Here is a 26,090-nt window from a genome sequence, read left to right as displayed (position 1 = left end):
GTCATTATTAACACTGGATGTCACTTCCAAACGCTCTCACTAATATAAGTGTCCCCCCCATCTTGCCATTTTCCAAGCCTCCTGTCATGGTCAGCTGCAGGTACCGTATGGATGCCTCTGGGGATAATTGTGGTGGCTGGGAAATTACTTGTACAATAGGGTTAAAAATGCTAAATGTTTACTTTTGAGTGCTAATTTGGTCTCAAAAAGATATAATGTTTAATTAGTATTGAGGTTGTATTTGTTATAAACATATAGAACTTCATCTGAAATCTGAATCTAAGCATTTTTTTTATTGTTTTCTTTTTATGATATGTTTTAGCATGTATATGTCTCTGCATTTCCAATATATATTTGTAAGCATAGTTATAAATTATAATTCTGACTCTTTTCTGTACTTATACATAACATTACCACTTTAATATATAGTATTGCATAGTATTACTCTTGCAATAACAGTATACAGTGCACACAATGCTAATAACATGAATTATGTAAATCACAAAATCCCAGCTATCACTCATGGTTGTGTCAATGTCAGTATTACAATTGCTACGGTTTATGTCTTCTTGGTACTGCTTATTTAATTTTTAATTATTATTATTATTACATGCTCTAATTCTAAATTATCTTTTTTTACTAACTGCTACAAAACTCTAATTAGTATCAATCCAATTCCAGATTGAGAAGGGTATTCCGAGACAAGATGTAATTACATGTGACACGTCAAATGGGAAACATTGTAATCAAAATGTCACAAGGATTCAGGGGCAATGTATCATCAAGTTTATTTGATAATAAAGCTTGATTGTACAACATATTTTACCTTTGCCATTTGTTCTGAAACACTTTGCCTTAAAATGAGTTTTAACTACTTTGTATGACTCTCACCATCAGCTATGGAAATAAGGATCTTGATGTGTTTGGCTGCTGCACTCTTGGCAGGTATTACTTCAGGAGGTCAGAAATATATAAAGTAAATATTATATAAGTATTAAGTCTAAATCCTGTAATTGTAAAATCTCTTCTCTGCTCCAGTATGTCATGGTTGTTCCACAGGAAAGGAATTTATAACAACATTTTTTCCTAACTACCTGCAAACAAGACACACAAAAGACCTAAATCTCAGTGTGGTTCTGGAGGCTCAGGGATCTGAAGCCAAAGTTCACATCCAGGTGAGAATACCTACTAATTATATTTCTGTCTGTGGAACGCATATCTCAAGAACTATTCATCTAAACACCTCCAACTTGACATCTGTATTGTAAATTGCCCAGTTTTGGTGCAATTTGAGTTGAATCACAGAGCTTTTATTAAGAATAGAACAGTAATAAAGCAAATTCAGTTTCGTTTCATTAAAAAATATTATAAAATCTTAATTTAAGATTAAGTAGATAACCGTACTAATAATATATTTTTATTATTTCTCAAGAAATGATTTATGAGGTCGTTATGAAAAATGCGTGTAGAGTGCTAATGTTCATGAACATGTGTGGATCCATAAATTGATTTGGATGTATCTGGTCTTAATACATCTATGTGCATTGTGACAATAAAGGGGCCTTGACGGAGGTATGCGTTCTCTGAGTTCACTTCCAGTGTTAGTACAGTTGTATTTGTCTCATTTGGCATTTCCAAGAAGTGTCCAGTTTATAGCTAATAAACATTTAAAAGATTTGTCTGTATTGCTCTGCAGGTGGCCTCAGTGGGTTTCTCCAGGCAGCTTACACTCTCTGCACGCACAAGCGTTTGGATTTCTCTGCCAACTGGATCTGAGTTGCGGAAGCTGTTTATTAATGCAAAGTCTGCTGTTCGAATCTCATCTAGTGCTGAAATCTCTGTGGTCTCTTTCAATCATCGCTACGCCACAGGAGACAGCACAGTGGTTTTTCCAAAAGAAGAATTGGGCACTAACTACTTTGTCTTCACACCAGAAGGGGGCCCGCCAAGCATGAACAAGCAATTAGCTATTGTGAATGGCGATAGCCGCAACCAGATCACTATCACACCTGGTGCCAATGTGATCCTCATGGGAGGGACTAGATGGTCGCATGACAGGGTAGTGACCATTACCCTGGAACCATTTGCATCCTACCTTGTGCTCAGTCGTGCAAGTTTGAGCGGCACACAGATTCGATCCAAGCATCCTGTGGCCGTCTTAGCAGGCCACCAGTGTCTGTATATGGGTCGTGGGTGTGATCATGTGTATGAACAGCTCCCTCCAGTGGCAAGCCTGGGGAAAGAATATGTTGTACCCATGAGCAGCCATCGGGCCTTAAACTGGGCAGTAGTAGTAGCTGCTGAAGACAACACTGAGGTGACAATACAAAGAGGCCATTACTCCTTCAAACAGTTAAGTTCAATAAAATTTATAAAAGTTATAAAAGTTTTCTACGAGGTTAAGAGAGCTCAACATGCTGCAGCTAGAGGAAGAAAAAAATTCAAACGAAGAAAACATCTTAACTACTTGACTCGCAAAAATGTCCATCTGAAACCTGAGTTCTTGTTGCAGAGCAGAGAACAAGCATGTCTTTTAAATTCCGTGTTGTCTAAATGCTGAATTGGTTTAACATGTGTTTTCTTTAGATGTGGTGCATTGAGCTCTGTCAGTCATTGTAGTATTTTCTTCCAGATATATACCAAACTGTTTTGACATTATTTATTGCTCTTATTCAGACATATTTTCAATGTGTGGAAACTATAGATAGAGTGACCTTTAATGAGTTGGTCGAAACTGCTATAGTGTACATTGTTGACCTCTACTCACTACTCATCGCAGAGTCCAGGGTTCATACTGATTCTCGTTTACTTTAAGGTCAACAAAAAACAATTTGGTTAGTGTTACAGTGAAATGTCATGTCAATAAGCATTCATTATCTGAAATCATGCCATCTATACACTTTTACCGAACCTTAACCAGGTGCTTAAAGTGCCTCAACATAACCAAAAAACAATAATAATGCAGACACATCACACAGATTTAGTGTTAGAAGATGAAATAATGGACTAAAAAGTACATATATTGTCAGTAGACATGTTACTGATGTATTCCGTGGCTTTACAAATATGCTGCTAGACAATCTAAACTGGTCAAATGTTTCCTTGCTCTGGTAAATTTCTTGTGTATACACTTAATTTCGAGATGACAGGGTAACTATCAAATGCTCAAAATTGATCAACTCGATTCAGTTTAATTTGTATAGCGTCAATTCACAGCATATGTTATCTCAAGGCACTTAACATAGTAAGTTTGAGACCTTACAATATGATAGAGAAAGCCAACAGTTCCCACAACAGGCACTTGATGAATGGAGAGAAAACACTCCCCATAAATGAAGAAACATATTCTTCTTCTTTCTTGTTTGGTTTAATGGCGGGTGGCAACCAATGTCAAGACGCAAGAAACCTCCAACAGAATCATTGAATAGGGGAGGCAAAATTGTTTTGGCCCAGATTTGGCCCACATCCCACACAACCCTCATTCGGCACACATCGAATGATGGCACTTGGACAGTCTGTACCTGTTGGCCAGATCTGGGCCACAAGTTAGCCATAGATGTGGGCCAAACACAGACTTGCCATACTTTAAAACCATGTAAAAAAATGTTATTGCCATATAATTGTGTGACTATTCCTATAAATGTAACAATGAAAATATTTTTTTCTGAAGTACCTGTACTGTATCTAACCAAGTAAATATATTCTAATTACGCCAACAGGAAGCTAAGGAAGGCTGGGGACCAAACCTATCACAAATTTAACGGCAATCAACCAATGGCTGTAAAGAGCGACAAGAAAGTAATGGTGCTGCATCTCAGCAACAATTACCCACATGACCCTTTCCTAATAAGACTGATCCCAACGCACAGGCTTGCCACTGATTGGGCAGTGGAGACTATCAGTGGAATTCCAAGTACTGTCGCTATTGTTTCAGAGAGGGAGGGTGCAGGCAGTGTGAAAGTGTGTGTGCGGGGAAAGTGTTTCTCACCCAAGTGGTTTGGCTTCAAAAAGCTATTCAATAAGGACTGGGTGTGGTTTAGAGTATTTGTGGGGTCTAAGCAGAATCATGTTACAGTGGAAGGTGACGCCCAGATGGCAGTGTACGTCTATGGTGGGAAAGCCGGGCATTCATATGGAACTGCTGGAATTTGTTCTGAAGGTACACACACAAGTGAACTAAAAGCCTGTACACACACACGCATTCAGCAACAGTATATCCAGATGTCAATGCAACAATTTTTAATTATTTACAGAAACTGTTTAGAGGTACACTATATGGACACAAGTTTATAACTTTTATTATATCCCATTCTAAATCCACAGGTATTAATATTGAGTTGGTCCCCCTTTGCTGCTATAACAGCTTCCATACTCTACAAGACTTGAGTGTGTCTATCAGAATTGTTGCCGATTCATCCAGAAGAGCATTTGTGAGGTCAGACACTGATATTGGACGAGAGGGCCAGGCTCGCAATCTCCATTCTAGTTCCTCCCAAAGATGTTCAGTAGTACTCTGTGCAGGCCAGTTCAGTTCTTCCACACCAAACTCACCCAACCAGGCCTTTATGGACCTTGCTTTGTGCACTGGAGCAGAGTCATGCGGGAACAGAAAAGGGTCTTCCCCAAACTGTTCCCACATAGTTCGAAGCATAGAATTGTCCAAAATGTCTTGGTAAGCCGAAGCATTAAGATTTACCTTCATGGAACTAAGGTACTTATAGTCCAACCAATTGCAATGGAATTGAATGAAGCACCTGCATTTGATGATAAAGAGGTGCGTCCCAATATTTTTGTCCATATAGTGTATATTAAAGGTCTAGTGTGTAAGATTTAGGTGAAAGAAAACTATTGGCAGACATTTAATGTAGAATAATCCTTGTGATGTTTTCACTAGTTCGTTTCATCTAAATTGTATGAATTGTAGTTTTCTTTACCCCAGAAAAGGCCCTCTATATTCAAATACTTTATATTTACATTGAGGGGATCTCTCTAAGGAGGCCGCCATGTTTTTTACATTAGTCCAGACTGGACAAACTAAACACCTTTTGAGTTTTTATGACAATTAAAGGCTAGCACAGTTTTTCATGTTTGGAAGGAGAGGGTGAGGTGAGGGGTGTTTAGCTGCAACATGCGATTTCAACACTAGATATCACAAAATTCTACACACTGTACCTTCAAGTGACAACTAAAGTAATACAGTTAATCATGACACAATGGAATGTATCCACCATGTATTCATATGAATAGCATGCGTCTGTATTTCCTGTAGGTGCCCCTCCACCTCCACCGCCCAAGGATCCCTGTGAAGAAGTGAAATGTCGAGAAAAGGAACGTTGTGTGAATGGTGCATGTGTCCATGTTTCTACAGCAACTTGCCGTGCGGTTGGTGACCCCCACTACTTGACATTTGATGGTCAGCGCTATAACTTCCAGGTAAGGTTAGGACTTGACTAATTGGCAGGCAGATCCACAGACATTTTTGGAGGCAGGTGCTCAAGCCAAAAAGGGCACCCACTGCCAAAATTATTCATAAAATTAAGAAAAAACACAGTAGGATATATTTAACTTATATACTTATTTTTGTTAACATAATCAACACAGTCTAATCAAATAGTGTAACTAAAATTATCAAATTGAATAAATAAATGAATAACAGGCAAAAACTCTGCTCTGTATAAATGAAATAAATATAAAGCATCCAATATATTCTATAAAATACAACTATTTACAAAGGAGTATATCTCATTTACACACTGAACTGAGACATGCTAGTACTGTAACTCATGAACTGAGCTTTACAGAGGTAGTAAAATGTGCAGTCATGGGGACCCTGTTAGCTCAACTTGTAGAGTATGTACCATAGCTGTGTCTCAATTCAGGGGCTGTATCCTTCAGAGGATGCAGTCTACACGGCCTACAAAGGAGGCAGTCTCCGTGGGCCACACAGGCTGACCCAAAATGATATGGTTTGGTCTACAGCAGATCTCTTTAATCAAAGTCCCCAGCCTTTACTGCTGTCACCTTGCATCATGTCCTTGAAGACACATCCACCCATGTTTATTCAGGGTACCAAAATTCACAATTACCAAAATTGATGGTGTGATTAATGAAGATGTAATATGCAAAGAACCTTCAGGAGTACAGTTATTACACAAGTGGGAGAAAAGGACCCAGGTTGTGATCTAGTATCATAATTAGAGCTCAGCGTGTCTGGTGGCTGATGATGATGATGAAGATGATGTGTCACAAATCATTCAACACTAACATGTCTTCCAGGGTACCTGCACTTACATTATGACAACAGTTGCAAAGATGTCGTCCGACCTTGTGCCTTTCAATGTGACGACCAAGAATGACCAGAGAGGCAGCCGGAAAGTTTCATTTGTCAGGACTGTAACTGTCAGTGTTCACAAGCAGACAGTTATCATCGGAAAGCACAGAGGACAAGCAATGGTAACAGATTCCCTCACAAGTTTATGTAACGACTCTCGACCGTGAAAAGCAATGAATGGAACATTTGGAGATAAACAAACCCAGACGAGCAAACCTCCTCAAATTATATTAAACTTACTTTTCAATAATGTTCATGCAGATGTGACTTACATTTAGTCAGATTGTGAAAAATACCTATCAATACAAGTTATAATGAGCTACACAACAAAGTTTAAATTTCACAAAGTTCCAGAACTGTATTTTTAGTATTTGCAGAACTATAATTGATTTTGAATGAGGTTTTCATCCAACTAGAACAGGAAGGAAAGAACTAGGACTTCTATAAACAGTGTTTATTTCTGCTTGATACTATTATAGGTTGCACATGCAGCCAATGGTGAGTTTTTCTAGTCTAAAACCATTAAATGATAGTATATAATAGTAGATTTACTATTACTGATTACTATTAATTATTTCTCATTTAACCCACTAACTCTCTATACAAACTCTACTACACTGCAAAATAAATCTTAATTTTTATATACAATAACAAATCAAATTTACAGTAGATTCTTGTATTTTTAAATTTTGTACAAAATACTGTAATATGACAGACATTATCTGTGAATTGACAACCCAACAGTTATTTTAATGTAATACTAGTAATAACAAATTACATACATTTATTTAGTATTTTCTTGCTTCCATAAATTACAATAAATATCATATAAAATGGCATATCTTTAAATAATTCTTAGATTTGTGTACTTTTACACGCAGAATTTGTTGTTTCAAACTTACTTTGAAAGTACTGGGAAGTATTTTGAGGCGTCGGAATTCAGGGATTGTACTTGTCTTTGAATTTGTATTTCAGATATTTGTTTTTTGAAATTCTTCGTTCCCTTTTTTCTTTGAACTTGTTTGTATTCTGCTCCACCCTGGTGTATTTAGTTAAGCCAGTTCTCACAGTCATATTTGTTCCTGGTTTCCTCTTGTGTCCAGTTTAGCTCTGTTCTGTTTGCCTTGGCTACGTTTTGCTCATGTTAATTCTCCCTACTGTTTCCTCATACTTGCAGTACTGCATTGTATTTTGTCTGATGTTTGCTCTTTGGGTCCTAGCTTATGGAAATGCACCTGTGCCATTGTGCCAATACTGTGAACCTTTCAGGACTTCTGGTTCCACAGCTCTCTCTCCTTTTCAAACAACTTGACCTCATCTTCATCTTATTCAGTGTTAAAGACACACAATTGTTTTTGATTATTGTTCTGCTGTTACTTGTAGGTTAATGGAGAACTCCAGTACTTGCCTATCAGCCTGTTGGGAGGCCTGGTAAAAGTAAAGCGGAGAGGAATCTATGCAGTTGTCAGCACTGACTTTGGCCTGATTGTAAAATACGATTGGAACATGAGGCTGTACATCAAAGTGCCATCCTCCTACTACAAACACATGGGTGGCCTCTGTGGAAACTACAATGGAGACAAGAAGGATGACCTGCCTGGAGGTGAGGAGGGGGCATACAATAATAGTAGCAGGAGAGATGGTTGGGTGAAACATGGGGAAATTATAGATTATTTGATTCAAATTATTTTGTCAATTTCACCTCAGATTTGTAATCACTATAGCATCAACGTTCCACTGTAACAAGGCCACAACACATACTGTTCCAAGTTTGTTAAGATGACATAAGTTATTATTTTGTGCTGGTAGTTGAGGGGCCCAGTCTTACACTGTAATATTACCAATGATTGTTGTGATTTGCTAACCACCTAGTGAACTGCTCACACACCCAGATGTGACTAAATCGTAATCATAAGTTGCTTTCTGTCTCTGTCAGGCTCCGGTTCCAATGCTGTGTTGAAGATGATCAAGCAGTGGAAGGTGAAAGATTCTGATAGATTCTGTCATGATAACTGTGCTGGTCGCTGTCCACAGTGTTCATCAAAGGAGCAGGCCCACTACAGCCAACCTAAATTATGTGGGATTCTGACAAAGACAGATGGACCATTTTCAGCCTGTCACAAAGATGTTGAACCAACATTGTTTCTGGACAATTGTGTCTATGATGTCTGTGTCAACAAAGGTAAGCCAATGGTTGAAGACTTTGGGGCATTGTTTCCCTACATGGACTTTACTTCATAATTTTGCACTGCAATAGGCAACTGTGTTATGTAGGCTTATTGAAAGATACATTTGTATTTTGATTTCTGTGCATTTAAAGGATTTTAACTTCTGGATGTTAGGTGTGACTCAGAATTCTTGTTTTTATTCCATCTGGTTGTAAGTCTGGTCTTGTCAGCCCTGGTTTCTGCAATAAAAACTGCAACAAATTCTCAGGGTTTCGGGATCTACAGAGTAAGATTGCCTGTATATCATGATATGGTATTTTTTTGTGTGCAGGTGCAAAACAGGTTTTCTGTGATAACTTGAAGAGTTATGGAGATACCTGTCTGTCAGAAGGAGTCAAAGTCAGCCCACAGTGGAGAATGGTTGCCAATTGTCGTAAGTAACGAAGCAAAAATACTGTTACATCTGCAAGTCCTGTATATAAAAACCCACAATGGACGCCATGTGTGTTCTGGCAGCAGGCCTGGAGCTAATCAGGACAGGGGAGTATTCCCAGTGGGCTGTACTGGGTCACTTATACAGCATCGCTCAACACAATAACTTTATTAAAAGAGGATCACACATCAGCTTTTGGCAGTAGGCTAACTTAACCATGATTAACTCAGCTTGGACGCATGTGCAGTGTGAACCCTCAACTCTGAAGCATGATTGTTTGACGTCATGAATGATTGAGATTACACCCATAGACCATACACCCACTCAAAGGAAACATTAAAAGGACAAAACATGGAGTAAAAAAAGAAGAAGGAAAGCTTATACCTGTGCCAGAGACAGGTTCGCTGCTACAGGCGATGAAGAAGTGGCAGAAATAGAACCGCCAGTCAAGACCCTTTAAATCCAACACATTAGGCAGGGCCAAAACACCATACAGTATGTATCTATTGCATAAAGCTAATTCAATAGGCTGGTGGTGGAGAAAATGCGCAAATCATACATTCTATCTAGTTTAAATCAAATTTACACTGTATACAGTGAATGAAAATAAGTCTGTGGTGTAATTATTGTGTTCAGATCAATATAAATGAACTAAACTGATTCATATATGTATGATGTATGTTTCTGAATTAGATTTACAGTATTGGTTCTCACAGATAGAGCACTGAGCTGAAAACTTGATTTCCACCCTCCCCTCCCCAGCCCTTTTGTGTCCAAAAGGTAGCCACTATGAGGCATGTGGCTCAGCCTGCCCGGCCTCCTGTGTGTCCCCGAACAGTGAGAAGCAATGCAAAGCCGCCTGTGTGGAGGGGTGCCAGTGCAATGGAGGACTGGTGCTTAGTGGAAACAGGTAACATACCAATAATGCTACAAATACTATTGAAAATACAAAGCTAGTTCTTGGAGATGCTTTATAATAGTGTTGCAAAGACAGCCATTAAAAATGTAATACATATATTTCTTATACTAATAAGTCATTGGTTTGTAGAATTTCATGTCTGGTTTTGGTGTCACATTGTAATTGACCTTAAACTCTGTCATAGAGAAGTAACATGAAGTGAAAGTACTTGAAAAGTAGGTAAAAAACAAAACAAAAGAGCAAAGCATTACATTTGAAAAAACAAGCAGTAGTACAATCAATTATCTGCACATCGCCCCTGTCCATTACAATAGTCCTCATTATCTCCAAAACCATAACCAGAAGTATAATCATAGCAACAGTTTTACCAGTATAAATGCCCAATAATCAGACTTATAGCAACACCCTGTCAACAGCCACTCATGACTGCAGTGAGTGATCTACAGTGGTCACGTCATGAACATATAACAACCACTACACCATCATGCTATGGTCACGGGTAGCAGCTGTACGCACTGTTAGAGCTCATTAATCCGTGTGTGTATGTGTGTGTTTCAGATGTGTTCCCAAGTCCAGCTGTGGATGTCAGTATCAGGGCAAATATTACCCATCAGGCACCACTTTTTGGGGTGACAACACTTGCACCACCAGGTGTAAATGCCGTAATGGGAAAGCCAAGGTTGGTTTGTGTGACTGCGTGTGCAATATCTCATCATACTGTGTGAAATGACCTGCGAGGCATCACCTATTATGTGAATAAATGTTGTGTTGTGGATAAATGTTTTCACTGTGAACTGATATTCTTTCCTGTTGTGTTCTGTCCTTCTGGTGAAGTGTGCTTCATCTACTTGTAAGAAGAATGAGCGCTGTTTCTTGAAGGGGGGTGTGAGGGACTGCTACCCAACATCCTATGCGACATGCCAGGCCTCTGGTGACCCCCACTACCGAACCTTTGACAAACGCCGGTTCGATTTCCAGGGGACTTGTACCTATATTCTGTCCCAACTCACCAAGGGATCAGACCAGGATCTGGTCCCATTTCAGGTGCTGGTCCAAAATGAGAACAGGGGTCGTAAAAAGACTGTGTCCTACACCAAGTCTGTGTCACTTCATGTGTTTGGTAATTTGACCATCAGCATGAGTCGTGCCAGCCCAAGGAAAATACTGGTAAGATCAGCCTGTCTACAGTAAATACTCTATGTATCACTGTGGTTTGTAGATACAATAGACCAGCTCAACCAGTCAGACAGAACAGAGAAAGTCTTCTTCATTAATGCTCCAATAGTGAGTGAGTAGTTTGGGTTGTCACGATCAACCTAAGATTATAATTTATAATTTATAACAATTTTCATGTAAATAGAAGTGGGCTTGATATTGGGCTGAGAGCCACAGACATTGAAGGAAGAACTGTGGGACAGACTAACACGATAGCTTCAGATTTTTCACTGGATTTTTATCTGACAATAACTGGAAATACGGAATGCTCACCTTCTGAATGTAACTTACTGTCAATGTCAATGTGGAATGACTAATGTGTTCCTGCAGTGACAAAGCACCAAAGCACCAAATCGCAGATGGTTGTAGTGTTATTACATTGAAACCCCCTTCCACCCCACCCAGGTAAACAGTAGGTCGGTGAATCTGCCTTATTCAATGGAGGATGGCAAGCTTTCCATGTTCCGACGTGGCTACTTTGGCATCGTGACAACACATTTTGGTTTGACGCTCAGGTTCAACTGGAACAGCCACGTCAGCTTGAATTTGCCCAGTTCATACTCCACTGCAACATCTGGTAAGTCAGGTGTAATGCATGTAATGCAACCACAGTAATGCATGTGACTGGTTTTAAAAGGCAAACACATGCAAAGCAATCCCTTCATACCTAATCATATCAAACAAAACAAAAGTGTTTTGGCCCATGTCCCGTACATCCTACATCTGGCCCATGTACATGAACATTTACACATTTCATCCATCAGTGCAGTTTAGGCAAGCATGTGTTAATAAGTGGGAATCAAATGCAAAGTATTGAGATCACCTCACTCTTTGCTTTAAAACTACAAAGCAATAAAGTTCTGAAAGTGAAGCCACTTAAAAATAATTAGGTGCGCCACAAACTCACCACCTGTCCTGATTCAAATTCTTTTCATTTCAAGAAGAATGCAACTGAATCGTTAAATCTCTGTGTCACTGCTGTGCTTGTTGCCTGTTTCTTTTTGTCAGGCTTGTGTGGAAATTATAATGGGAAACGTGATGATGACTTACTGAAACCTGATGGCACCCAGGCGGAAAACATTCATGTCTTTGGAGACAGCTGGAAGGTGTGTATTAGTTGAGACTGGAGGACTCTGGAGAATCTTGGACAAACCTGAAATCAACCAGAAAAAAGAAAAGCATAAAAACCCCACTTAGTCACATTGCAAATTGTAGAAACACATTTTGCATCTAGCATGAAAAATGCTTACACGTTCCATTTTCCTTTTGGGCATGTTCCACACAACATCATTATATTACATTGTTATTGATTTGCAAGCTAGATAGTCTATGCATATTTTAACAGTTTTACATATAAATGTCATTGTACAAAGACAGGAGAAGACCCTGGATGCACTAATGACTGTCCCGGTGGTAAATGTCCTGAGTGCAAGCCTGCTCTGCTGTCACGTTACAAACAGAAGCGCTACTGTGGTGTCATAGCTAACAAGAAAGGGCCCTTCAGGTAGGTTCAATAAAGATTTATATCTCTATTTACACTCAGACAGACGTTTGTGTTATTAGTAGGTCTTGATTAGACTATTACTAAACACAACTTTGTTTATCATGAGCATGAGACACAGTTCAAAGAAAACAATTAAATGACATCAGATATATACTGTAAATCATCAGAACTCAAGAGTTGTTAAACATGTCTATTGTATTTCTTTGTTTGATGAACGGGTGTCAACAGACTGTGCCCTCTCTCTCTGCCTATACAGACAGTGTCACAGTAAACTGGACCACACGCCCTATCTCACAGACTGTGTTTTTGATCTGTGTATGTACCAAGGCCATACATCCGCCCTTTGCAACAGCCTAATAGCTTTCAGCACTGCTTGTCAAGATGTGGGAGCTGAAGTGGAGAGTTGGCGAACTGAGCAGTTTTGTCGTAAGAAATCCACACACTGACACTCAAATGACTTTTAACTGGGAGTTACACGGTCTATCCATCCATCCATCTATCCATCCATTCATGATCTATTTATCCTTTTATTCATCCATCCATCTATTCATCATTAATCATGCATCTATCCATCCATCCATCCCTCCATCCATCAAAGAGTAACATTTTAGAGAAAGCAACAACCTGGCATCTCCAGAATGAGAGCAGATTTTGTTGTTGCTAGTGTTACTGTACTGTTCTGTACTGAGTCCAGCTGTTGTTGATAAAGAAATATTCCCTGAACCAAAATGTTAGTTTTTGTATTGTACAAATAAGTCACCTCTGGAAGATTTGATTTTGATTGATTTCCATGTGTCTCTCATCCAGCTCCATTGTGCGGTCAAAACAGTCATTATGAGTTGTGCGCCGCCCCCTGCCAGCTGACCTGCAGTGGTCTTGTGGCCCCTGAGGGCTGTGACGAAAGCACGCCCTGCACCGAAGGCTGTGTGTGTGACGACGGCTTCATGCTGAGTCATGATAAGTGTGTACCTCTGGCAGAGTGTGGCTGTCAGTACGAAGGAGAGTATTATCAAAATAGACAGGTACTGTGGCTAATCTCTGCAACTGCAGCTTATTTTTCTGATCTTAAAATTGCTTCTCTTCTGCCACTTCTCACTTCTACTGCTATTGCTTCTCTACCCTCTCCTCTTTTCTTAGGTGTTTTATCCAGGAGAGTCGTGTAACACTCGTTGTGTCTGTTCAGACAGTGGAGAAGTAGAGTGTAATCCTAAATTCCAGTGTTCAGTCAATGAGAAGTGTGTTGTGAAAGACGGTTCTGCTTCCTGTTATCCCAGTGATATTGGTTCCTGTTCTGTGAGTGGAGTCAGAACAGTCAGGTCATTTGATGGACAGGTAAGACATGTAAGACAAGAGTGAGCATGTTATCCAGGATAATGTGTGACAATGGGATTACAATATTCAGAAAGGAAATGTATATATAAATATAGATATATACTGTATATATTCAAGCTTATTTGTTCAACCTTAATAATGTTCATTCATCATTGAATTGTAGAGACAATTTCATATTTATATTATTTTCTATTTCAGTAGTCACATGTCAGATCAGAGCATCTGAATTAGTTCCTACATGTGTCTTCTAACAACACGGATTGTTTCTCATGTAGAATCATGTAACGTAAGTTGTTGATTGTCATTTTCAGATTTGCTTACCGCCATCACAGTTTGTCAGAAATGTAATAATGACCCTTTTCATCACTACAATGTTATAATTCTTCCAGACCTGATATGGTCTGAAGTCTGTTTTTCAAGAACAACACAGAATAGCAGTACTTTTGTTGTCAACATTTGATGTTTTACAGGAGGGGCTGACCATTAGTACACATTAAAACGTTACATTAAACTTATAAATACTTTTTTTATTACCATCCACTTGACTCCCTCTTAGCTCCTGAAGTGGGCACCTTCACAGAAGCTGAGTTCAACTACATTACATGTTTTATTCAGAGCTGTCATCCTCGTGCCCATAAGCCAGCAAAGTGTCCAAATGATAATTTTGCCTTTGAATGTTAAGACAATGGTCCTGAGTTTCTGCAGACATTTCTCCAGCCAGTCCCCTCATAAAAAAAAAGTCAGCGGAATGTCCTAAGGAGCCGATGTGAGAACACAGCAGGCAATCTTCTGCATGTTTTGAACACACAAAAGACACAAATATGATAAAAAGAATACAAATCTCTCAGGATGAAAAAGCTGTTCCACACATCAATGTCGATGTGAAGCGCTTTTGGCGATAAGTGCTGACGCGGCTGTCAATGTGCTGTTAACAAAAACACGTGAGCTCCGTAGCAGAATCCTTGCGTTACACCCGACCTCTATCTGCTACACCATCCCTCACCTAAACACCCGGGAGATTTCTGTGTTGTTGTGAACGTGCAGAATTCAAGTTATATCATGTTCATAAATAAAGACATTGACCCTTCTTAATTAGGTTTTAAGACAAGCAGTGAAAGTTCAGGCATACTGCTACACATCTTCTAATCTCTCCACGTCTCTACCCCCTCCCATCCTTTAGGCATATCCTCTGTGGGGAAACTGTCTGTTCAAGTTATCAGAGGTGGAGGAGACGCAAGAAGGGAAGACAGCCTTCTCTGTGTTGGTACAGCAGCAAACCAATAAGGATGGCAGTGTCAGTCGTAGTGTGGAGTTCCGAGTTTACGATATTAAAATCACAATGGAGACTGGGGTTACATGGGCAGTCCAGGTATGTCTGACACTTTTTTATGACTTGACAGATGTTTGTTGTATTAAAACTAAGCAGTGATAACATTGACTCCCAGACAGCAAAATTGTTTTAGCCCAGCTTGGCCTACCTCCCAGATTTCACACATCCTACATTTGGCCCACATGCTGCATTATATGATGGCATTTGGGTGGTTTGCTCCTGTTTGCCAGATCCAAGGCACAAGTAAGCCATAGCAATAGTGCATGAGAACCAAAGGTTCCACTGATGGCCAAATTTACTTTGTGCTATTTGGGCCATATTCAAAATTTACCACAAGGGCCACTGTAGGTTCACATCCAGATTACACCTTTTCAAAAGCATCACATTTTGTCAAAAAAGGCTCACATTTGTTAAGGGATAATTGGACCATAATTTCCCTTTTACAAGTGGAAAACTTTAGGTTCACATCCATTTTGTCCTGGCAACAAGAGGTTCAAAAGTACAGCATCATTGCATGAAGTGGCCTACATCTGTACGCTGAAAGCCTTCAGGCCAAACACCAACAATCCACCAAGACGCTGCATATGTCTATTTTTAATACTTAACTTCACATGGCAATTTTGCGAAAATAATGTTCTACTTTAAATGTAAAATTGCCATCAAAATTTCTCTCAATGAAACATTTATGGTAATGTGCTGTAGCTGTTTTTATCATTGCACATACAGGTGGATAGAGGTCGTGGGTGGTGATGATAATTTTTCAGAAGTGCACAAGCCTTTAGTGGTGGACCTAACCCTAACCCAGCTCATCTTAAAATACTAAAATACTGTGTATGTCTGTTTATGTCTCAGGTAAATGACATCAGATTTTCCCTTCCTGTGTCATTGGTTGACGGAAAAGTGCGAGTTCATCAAAATGGCATCAGCATCGTCATTGACACCGACTTTGATCTGAGGCTGACCTATGACTGTATGGCAGGCGTATTATTGCAAATCCCATCCACCTATCACAGCTTACCACGTGGTCTCTGTGGAAACTATAATGGCAAAGATTTCGATGACCTGGGATCAGCCAAAAATAAGCTGGCAGCTTGGGTAGAGCAGAGGGACAAAACAAAGTGTGAGACAGACTGTGGTGCCAGTTCTTGCCCTGATCCTGACAAAACGAAGGTCCCACAAGCCAAAAAGGCCTGTAACATCATTAAAGACAAGAAGGGTCCATTTGCAGGGTGCCATTCCACTGTGTCCCCAACTCCCAACTATGAAGCTTGTGTCAGGTCAGGACATATCTAATATTAAGTAAGATACGAGCATGTTGTCTTGTTTATGGTCTCTATTCTTAAGCCTTTTCCATTGCAAAAACCTTCTAACCCTAACCTTCCCTTCCAAGGTTCTTCCCTGTATTTAACTTTTATGTTCCGTTCGGTATATGACTAAAGTATGCAACTGTAGGACAGACAAGAATAGAAGAAGTGGCAAAGTTGTACTTATAGATTCTTTTGAGAATCCAGGTCTCTGCAAGCACTGGCAAAATCTAATCAATAGTCCAATTGGGAATTTCAGTTTATTTCAGTTTGATCTCCGTACAAATATTTCCATAAAACTACAACTATGAATTATTTCATGAAATATGTTATTATTATTTTTCAATTTGTTCCATTTTTCGATTTAAAAGAAATATTTGTTTACTCCAAAGTATATTTTTTAACCCATTAACTCCTGCTTGAAATCTGGACCAACTGTAATAACTTACTCAGTTTTACAATCAGGACTTGTTAAACAATCTTGTTTGTTTTTGTTATAAATGAATTGTAACAAAATGCAACAGGATTTTCTGTGTTACGACCATATATGGTGTTACCTGTAATAAAGCCATTTGGTTTACAGGGAGATGTCCACAAGTGAAGGAGGCATGCAGATCCTGTGTCGTCACATCCAGAGCTATGTCACTACCTGTCAACTAGCTGGCACAAAGATAAGCCAATGGAGGAAAAAAGATTTCTGTCGTAAGTCTGAACTGACTAACTGATGCTTGCTGTATTACACTGTATATTTTAGTCTTTATTTATATTTTTTAATATTTCTGTTTTACATTCCCCTGCAATTATTGCATGTATGCAAAAGTATTGCATTTGTATTTACAATTATTTGCTGATGTCTACTTTGGAGTGCCCTCTTGCTGCTGTAACATCACAAATTTCCCTTGTTGTGGGATGAATAAAGGATTATCAACTTATCTTATGTTACCTTAAGAATACGTGACAACACATTTAGCTGACCTATAGGACAGAATAAAACATTATCTCGAGGCCACCGTCTCACTGAGACTCCACCTGGGTCCAGCTCCACAGCTGTGTCATCTACACCCTGCAGACAGAACAATTCACAGTATGGTTTTAGCCCAGCTTAATTGTATACTGCTACGCTTGTCTCATATTTAAACAGACAATGTGTGAAATTCTTTCATTAGTCCAGATTCTGGGTTTTGCTCCTGATTGTGATTAAATGGGCCAAACTAAAACCAGCAAATTGTTCATTTCTAAAGACCAAAAGTCTGAAAAGTTGGTATCATCAAAAGTTGTCATTTTGGAAAGAAAACATCTATTCCTACATCTCCTGGCCTTGTTTGTCCTTGCAGCTGTGACGTGTCCATCAGGAAGTCACTATGAGCTGTGCTCTTCTTACTGCTCCTCCACCTGCTTCTCTCTGGAGCAGACAGAGCCCTGCCTAGTCTGCCAGGAGGGCTGCCAGTGTGACGAGGGCCTCATGTCTGATGGAGTCCGCTGTGTTCCTGTGGAGGAATGTGGCTGTGTAGTGGAAGGCCAATATTATGAGGTAACTATCATCATTGTCATTTACGTCACCATCATCGTTCTGCTTATTATGTGCGTGATCAAATCTGCTCTGGTTAATATTAGTCTGGACCAACATTGCTCTAGAGGTCAAAACAGCAGATGACAGTTTGATTGAAACGAAAGTTTCAAATGAAATATGTCCTGAAATAATGTATGGCAATCATTGATTTCTGCTCAAAGCTTCCAGAATCTTACTACTGATACATTGTTTGTTGTTTCTATCCTTTATCGAAATTAGAATAGAAATAGGGCACAATGATACTATGTGGAAATGGATAATGGCAATTTTACAGTATATATATATATATATACATATATATATGTGTGTGTGTGTGTGTATATACCGTATGTGTGTTCTAAAACTTAACTGACTCTTTTCAGTCAAAGACATCAGTTTTACTGGAGGACTGTTCAGAGCTCTGTTCCTGTCAGTCTGGACAATTCAGCTGTAACTCCACAAGGTGCCAAGAGGGAAAGGAGTGTCGCAACATGAATGGAACATTAAATTGCTACCCCACAGGTCATATACTGGAAAATGTTATGTTATTTAAATGTTAGCTAATACATTGTCTGCCTTTATGCAGAAATGAGTCCTGCTGCATCTTTGTACCCTGCATCTACTGCTGGGATTTCCTGTTGTTTTACTTTGTAGAGCAACTTCACGTCATGTGAAAATCTGACCTTGTGTGTGTGTGTTTTCTAGACCCCTGTGCTGTGAATAAGTGCAGGGTGAAGGAGCACTGTGAAGTGTCAGAAGGCCAAGCAATGTGTGTGCCTGATTCTAAGGCCTCATGCACGGCCTTCGGTGACCCACACTACATCACATTTGATGGATGGAGATATTCATTCCAGGGAACCTGCACCTACGTCCTCGTCAACACTACAGGTTCGTAAATACCTGCTGTGAGTCATATAATAGAATCTACAAATCAGCCCAAACTCACATTCACATATGACTAACATTAACATAAATTATTCTGACCCACTCAGGTCTCGATCCATCCCTGCCAGACGTAACTGTGACCACCAAGAACGAGCTGCATGGGAACTCTCCAGGCTCCTTTGTGCGTTTACTCACTGTGGAGATGCTGGGCCACATTATATCCATCCCAAATAATAACAAAGACAACATGCTGGTGGGTCTTGCTTCAAATTACAAATGTTGATTAAAACTGCCTCAACTATTTCACTTTTCTGAACTGTTTATGGTTCTTTCACAACAAATTTAAGATTTCCTGTTGATGGAAAATAACGACCTTTTGCTAATCCAAACTAAACATCACATTTCAGAATGGCTCACTGTCACTTCCTTCTCTTTTAAGGTGGACGGCATCAAGACAGAACTTCCTGTTCTTCTTGAAGATGGCAGAATCTCCATAATACAGTCTGGATTCAAAGGAATAATTCAGAGTGACATTGGTGTTGAAGTCACTTTTGATTGGTCCACATTTATCATGGTATCCATCAGCAGCAGTTATTATGGTAACGTTGTTGGGCTCTGTGGAAACTATAACGGCAACAAGGAGGATGAGCTGATGGGGGCCGAAGGCATGGCTGTTAATGTGACTGACTGGGCCCGGACATGGAGCGTCGCTGATGGTGACCCATTCTGTTACCATTATTGTGAAGGGGTGTGTCGTCACTGCTCTGAGAAGGACCGTGTCAGGTAATGTTGACTATTATATAAACAAAGATATTTAACCAAATACATAATGAAAATCAATGGAGGGCTGCTGTATATGAATTCCACTGGCAGTGTGTATTTCAGAACTTGTGGTTCCAGATGTAACAGAGCACACGCCTGAACAGACCCATTAACACTCAGCAGTGATGTTGTGTGCCCACATATGAAACAGGCTTCACCGAAGTTCAATCATTTTCAAAAAAATGTCTTACATTTTAGACACACAAATAGTTTTCTCCAAAATGGATCAAGTTAACAACAGCTGAATTTGAAATTCCAGGATACAGGTTATTTAGGAAAGGCAGAATAAGAGGGGAAGGTATGAAGCACCACAAGTACAATAATAAAGCAATTCATTAATTATTGAATAATTGTACAGTAAAAAAACAGGCATTGATAAACGTGTTAACAAATTCATTTATAATCTTTAAATAAATAGATTAAATTACAAAGTACATTTGAAGATTTAATGGGCAATTAAAAAAATTACGATATAATATAGAAATACAAATTTGATATCCATCCAAGGATAAACATTTCAAATTAGACTACTAATTAATACATTAATTCATAAATGAATAGAGAAACATAAAATAGAAATTTGAAAATTTAGTTTCTTTGTTCTGTCCTCTCCAGGTTTGCTGGTCCAGAGTACTGCGGCATTCTGAGCAATAAGCAGGGGCCCTTCTCTGGCTGTCACGATAAAGTGCCAGTAGCAGAGTTTGTGTCCGACTGTTTGTATGACGTCTGTGTCAGTAAAGGAGGACCTGAAGCGTTGTGTAATGCCTTGAGCAGTTACGTCACAAAGTGCGAGGAAGCTGGAGCATCCATTAAGCAGTGGAGACAACTGACCAAATGTTGTGAGTTACATATGGTAGATGTATATGGACTGAAATACTACAGACAGACAATTATTTGAATCTGAGGCTAATGACGTATGTGAATGTGTATTCCAAGGTTTATCGAGGCAGAACTCAGATTTTCAATTTCAAGACAGGTGATCTATTGGCCAATTATAGCCAAGTACTGTTCAGCAGTAACCTCCTCCACACCCCACCCCCTCCCCTCTGTCTGTTCTTCCTCACTCTTGCTGTGCCTCCAGCTGTTGAATGTCCGACCCACAGCCACTACGATGTGTGCGGTTCAGCCTGTCCAGCCAGCTGTGGTTCTCAGCCACTGGTGTGCACCAAGCAATGTGTGGAAGGCTGCGTCTGTGACCAGGGATATGTCCTTAGTGGAACGAAGTCAGTACATTTTCACCCATGTATTTAAGAGTATATTATTCGTGCAACAATTGTCTTCCTTTCACATCATTTTCCTGCACTCATGTGAGCATCATTTAGTTTTCTCTCATTCTGTGAAGTTCTGCTTGTATTGCTCAAAACTTTATTTTTCAGAATGGATTTAGCAACAAATGAATGCTCAACTTTATCTTTATGAGTCAATAGCTGTGTCTCAATTCAGGGGGTGCATCATTCAGAGGGTGCGGTCTACCCGGCCCATGAAAACCACCTTCTTCGTGGACCGAGTAGACCTTATAGGCCTAACCAAAATGAGGAGGGGCTGGTCTACAGAGGATTTCTGTGAATGGCGTCATCAGCTCATCCCGTCGTTATTGCTGTTGCCTAGCAACAGAGTTGAAGTTGGACTTATCATGTTTTTTTAACATGTGTGCCCTCAGCTGCTGTGACATCTTGACAAATGTTACAGTGTGTATCTGCTGACTGGGACAGCTTATTTTTTGTCAGGTGTGTTCGCAAGGAGGAGTGTGGCTGTAACCATAAGGACAAGTACTACCTGCCAGGGACGGTGTTCTGGGCTGACTCACAGTGTGAGGAGAAATGTGTGTGTGATGCAGCAACACAAAAGGTGCAATGTAAACAGACTAAGTGTCAATCCGGGGAGAAATGCAGTGTTGTGAACGGAGTCCAAGACTGTTACCCAGTCAGCTTTGAAACTTGTACCGCGCGTGGAGATCGACACTTCGTCACCTTCGATGGACGCACTTTTGATTTCCAGGGCAACTGTGTCTTCAAGCTAGCAAGTGTGTGTGGAGAGACTAAAGGTCTGCAGCACTTTGAGGTGAGCTGAGAACAACACAGAACAGTAATGTAGCAGGTGACATTCTCCAGCCAGAAACACACATACGCCCTGTGCAAAGCATATATACACACCACATTATTGAATGGGCGTTATCATTACTAAAGGTACATTTTGCTGATATAGTTTTGTACTGTCACTACAGTGACATGTAATTCAATTTAAATGGTCTTTTTACATTTCTGCTCTGAATAATTATTGTCTCATTGCTGTTACACATGTTCAAAAACACGTTCCTGACTCAGTCAGTTACCCGAAAAACAACTAAGAATCGCATCCCAATGCCATTATCTGTTTTATGTGTCTTCACTTTCCTGTCTACTCTCCCTTCTTTCCTCCTGTTGTCCCCTCGCCTTCCTTCCACCTGTCTTCTTCTCTCCTCTTCTTTTGGGGACTTGAAGGTCAGCCTGGAGAACAACAACCGTGGCAACAAAAAAGAGCAGTATGCTAAAGTGGTGACTGTCAAAGTCTATGGTGTCACATACAGACTGGATCACTCAGGTGTACTACTGGTGAGAGACATTCACTCACACACACTCACACACAGAAACAGACTCAGTGTCCTGTTCTATGTCGCTGTTAAATCTACTCACTGACTTGGAGCATACATGGGTTAGTCAACATCCATATAATGTTCTAAAATCTACCTTTACAGCTTCACACTACAGTTTTTTGACTCATCTATCTTGTTAATCTTTTCTCAATGTTCCTATTTTCCACAGGTGGACGGGGTTAAACAGTCCTTACCATTCTCACTCAATCAATCGCTGATCCAAGTTTATCGCAGACACAGACATGCTGTCATTGAGACACGCTTTCTTAAGGTACAACACACACAGCCACAAACCCCTCACACCAGTTGGTCTTTGGTATTTTCTTGAATGAGTGTTTATTCTGAAACACCAGAACATTTAGGTACAGTACAGACATGGTTATCTATTTACGGTAAGTAATGTAATGCTGCCAATATGTTGTTGAACTTTTACACAACTTAGAAAAACCTTTTCTTTATCTCCCACATTGTCAAAGGTCTCCTTTGACTTTGCGAGTGCAGTGAGGGTGGAGCTGGCTGGCAGTTATCGCGGTTCAACTTGTGGTCTTTGCGGAAACTTCAACAATGACCCTGCTGATGACCTGATGCTGCCCAATGGGAAATTGGCTAACAACGCCAAAGAGTTTGGAGTGAGCCAATGGCTGGCCAACGTGAAAGGCTGCTCTCATGACTGTAAGCAGCAGATGCAGTTGTATTCATCTTCACTAGTGTGTGTGTGTGTGAATGAGACTTGTACTGAGTGAATGCAAAGTGAAGCTTTTACATCACATTCCCATGATTTTCACACATCTAACATGAGCACAACACAGTGATTCAGACATCTCATGGCTGCAGCATAAGACATATTGTCATTAACTATAGATTCACTTTTCCACCTTTGCTCATGTATTTGTTCAATGCTACCAAACACATACACTACAAGGAAGTGCCATGGAATTACTTTTACTGCAATCTAAAACTGAAGTTACTTACGTTTATTATTATTTATTACTTAATATAATGTGTGCAAATATGTGTCTAAGGCTTTTGATAATGTTATTGATGGTTTTCTGCCCCCAGGTAAAAACTGTGCTCCGCCCCTTCCCACTGACTTCAAACCACCTCGCTACACATCAGTCTGCAATGTGATAACAGCTAAGGATGGGCCCCTGGCGGACTGTGTAGGCCGCGTAGATTCCAAGCAGTTCCATGACGACTGCATTTATGACATGGTGCGTAGTGATGGGAAAAAGGAGTCACCATGTGACATCATCAGTGACTATGCGGAGGAGTGTCAGAGAAAAGGCGGCTCTGTGAAGCAATGGAGGAAGAAGAAGCTGTGTTGTAAGTATAGTTTGTATGTGTGTTTATCAGGGGCATCTGGTCCTCTCTTCTCTATCGTATCAAGACTATCTCTCCATTCGTTACATATATGTGCGAGGAATGATCCCCTCCCGTCAATGGGCAGCAGGGGATCTAGCCACGTCCTATGTTTTACCTTTAAAACACCTATGCTGCTTGTGTAATCCATTGATTGAAAGCTGACAATCATGTGGAGAGTGGGGACAGTCTCTCCTAGAAGTGGTGTTGCACTAATTTTCTCTAGTTGAGTAAAGAGTGAAAAATAAGAGCTTGAGAGAGAAGTTCAAACCCTGATTACCCGACCAGTCCCTGTGTTAGTGTCATATTATCAGTTTTGGAATGTTTCAGAACTGATGAAGAATACTGGCCCCGCATAGACAAAATATAAACATTTAGAAAGTTGTATTCCTAAATGTAGTAACTATTATATTTGTATTTCTGTGTGTGTGTGTGTGTCAGGGATGCAGTGTCCACCCAAAAGCAAGTACAATGTCATGGCTCCTGGCTGTCCACTCAGCTGCCCCTCTCTGTCTTCTCCAAAAGAGTGTAAAGCAACACCCAGTGAGGGTTGTGTGTGTAACACTGGTTTGTTGCTCAGTCAGGTAATCCTCCACACTACCTGCCCTCCTCAACTAACATACAGCTTTATTCTTGCTCTTCTTTCTCCTCCCAATTCAATCATTCTCCCAGTTCCACTGTTTGTCGACTCAACTGTTGGCGACTGTGTCTTGTCCAAAAAGCACGATGATGTTGCAGAACTACTCTCCTTTATGGCAGCTGGGCTCTACAGTGCAAGTGTTTCACATCGAGATACAAGTCAAAATTACCTTAGTGTAGGAATATGAAAACTTGTCTGACTGACTAGGACATTCAAAACGCACAGTTACAAAACTACAATGTTAACCTGTGAAGCAGGGAATGTTTTCATGTTTGTTTGTTTGTCGGTCAGCTGGGGAAACACAAAAAGTAGTGAATCACCAAACTTGGACTTGGCCATGGGTCAGGGATGAATGAATACAAATTTGGTGTGAATCTGGACAATGTTGCAGCTGGCATCCCAAGCGTTTCATCACTGCCCCATAAAAATCTTTCTTAGAGAAACTCGGGCTGTAACTACGATCCACAATCACTCGTTTGTGCAACGCCACAATGTTTTCTGTGAACGTCACCGTTGTCCAAATGTTGTTTTAAGGTCATCTCACAAACATGAGGAATCGAACTCTAATGGACGAATACTAAATGTATCATTTGTGTACAAATTTGTTGAAATCCACATTTCTACAAACTACAGATGAGGCATTCAAGTGTGCTTTGTTCTCAGTGGGAGCTGAGCCATCTTGTTAGAAGTCGTTACTAGTTTTTATAAGTTAAACAGAGCAATCACACATTTTCAGTAACTACAACAGTAGTACATTCAGTTTACTACAAAGTAAAGATAATTTACAGTTGTACACTATTTAATACAATAAAATGATCAATGTAGGTTCTTTTTGGTATTCCTTGCTAGCCTGACTTGGAAAGGACTGATTCTGAGGTGCACTTATGGCCTCAGAGCTACTGTTCACATTGAAAAACATTTATCCCAACATTTTGTTCAGTGTACATACAAATGCTCTCATGAGTATTTTCAGTCAGGAACACGTAATGTCTTGTTAATGACAACTCTGTCCTTCTAGGACGGCTGTGTGCCACTCGCTAAGTGCGGCTGCCTATCCAATGGTCAGTACCTTGAATCTGGACAAGGATTCTATGAAGACTCTGACTGTGAGCGCTACTGTGAGTGTCGTGGTGGGGTGATTTCCTGTAAAAACAAACCCTGCAAAAAGAAGGAAAGATGTGGAGTGAAGAAGGGAGTGAGGAGCTGCATCAAGCGCTGATCCATTATGACGAAAAAGGGCAGAACCGGTACAAACACATGTATCGTCTGAATTCCTTTTCACCAGCAATGTTCTGTTTATTGTGTATGCAATCAATTCTAATCAGATGTTCTTCTGTGGTGACTGTCCATTTGCAATTAAAGTGAAATTTAGTTTGAATCATAAATCAAAAGTAATTTACTCCAGGTTTGCTAAAGGTACCCTATGTTACACTATAATGAATACTGGGTGTTGCTGTTACTGCAAGGTAGATTAATGAGAAGTTAAAATATAAAGCAGCCTTATAGCCTGTCATATTTTAGTAGGTACACAGAGACTTTCATTTGCGTGGAACTTTTAGAAGCTGTACAGCATGATTATGTACTGACTTTATTTAAAACAGACTAAATAACTAAACACCTTTCTTCTTTTTCTCTCACATATGCAGTAAACTGTACAATGCATTTCA

General features: G+C 39.9%; 1 protein-coding gene across 2 annotated transcripts; it reads left to right on the top strand.

Moving 5' to 3' along the window:
• On the top strand, nt 1–26,090 carry LOC109632033 (IgGFc-binding protein-like). 2 transcript variants are annotated; one of them, XM_069536688.1, is made up of 36 exons: nt 1–100; nt 898–945; nt 1,039–1,175; nt 1,697–2,352; nt 3,720–4,159; nt 5,270–5,433; nt 6,277–6,453; nt 7,715–7,934; nt 8,268–8,513; nt 8,831–8,932; nt 9,695–9,842; nt 10,410–10,530; nt 10,686–11,018; nt 11,472–11,643; nt 12,075–12,172; nt 12,440–12,570; nt 12,827–12,996; nt 13,378–13,592; nt 13,708–13,902; nt 15,083–15,271; nt 16,085–16,509; nt 17,120–17,238; nt 17,871–18,067; nt 18,469–18,607; nt 18,791–18,973; nt 19,078–19,223; nt 19,410–19,753; nt 20,408–20,631; nt 20,874–21,015; nt 21,520–21,853; nt 22,273–22,383; nt 22,594–22,695; nt 22,901–23,096; nt 23,484–23,747; nt 24,225–24,367; nt 25,442–26,090. In XM_069536688.1, exons 2-36 carry the CDS (start codon nt 900–902, stop codon nt 25,640–25,642), a joined length of 7,230 nt encoding a protein of 2,409 aa, XP_069392789.1. In that variant the 5' UTR covers nt 1–100; nt 898–899; the 3' UTR covers nt 25,643–26,090. The 2 variants fall into 2 exon arrangements, with proteins under 2 accessions (XP_069392789.1, XP_069392788.1); XM_069536687.1 differs by lacking the exon at nt 1–100 and having other exon boundaries at nt 805–945.

Source organism: Paralichthys olivaceus, chromosome 13 (assembly GCF_024713975.1).
Source record: "Paralichthys olivaceus isolate ysfri-2021 chromosome 13, ASM2471397v2, whole genome shotgun sequence".
Taxonomy (NCBI): Eukaryota; Metazoa; Chordata; class Actinopteri; order Pleuronectiformes; family Paralichthyidae; genus Paralichthys; species Paralichthys olivaceus.
This window is presented reverse-complemented; position numbering and strand designations above follow the sequence as displayed.

Coding starts and splice junctions, on each gene's coding strand:
- LOC109632033 (XM_069536688.1), top strand. CDS start 900: ATGGAAATAAGGATCTTGATGTGTTTGGCTGCTGCACTCTTGGCAG. Junction 2,353..3,719: donor GGCCATTACTCCTTCAAACA/GTTAAGTTCAAT, acceptor TTACGCCAACAG/GAAGCTAAGGAAGGCTGGGG. Junction 12,173..12,439: donor TCTTTGGAGACAGCTGGAAG/GTGTGTATTAGT, acceptor CATTGTACAAAG/ACAGGAGAAGACCCTGGATG.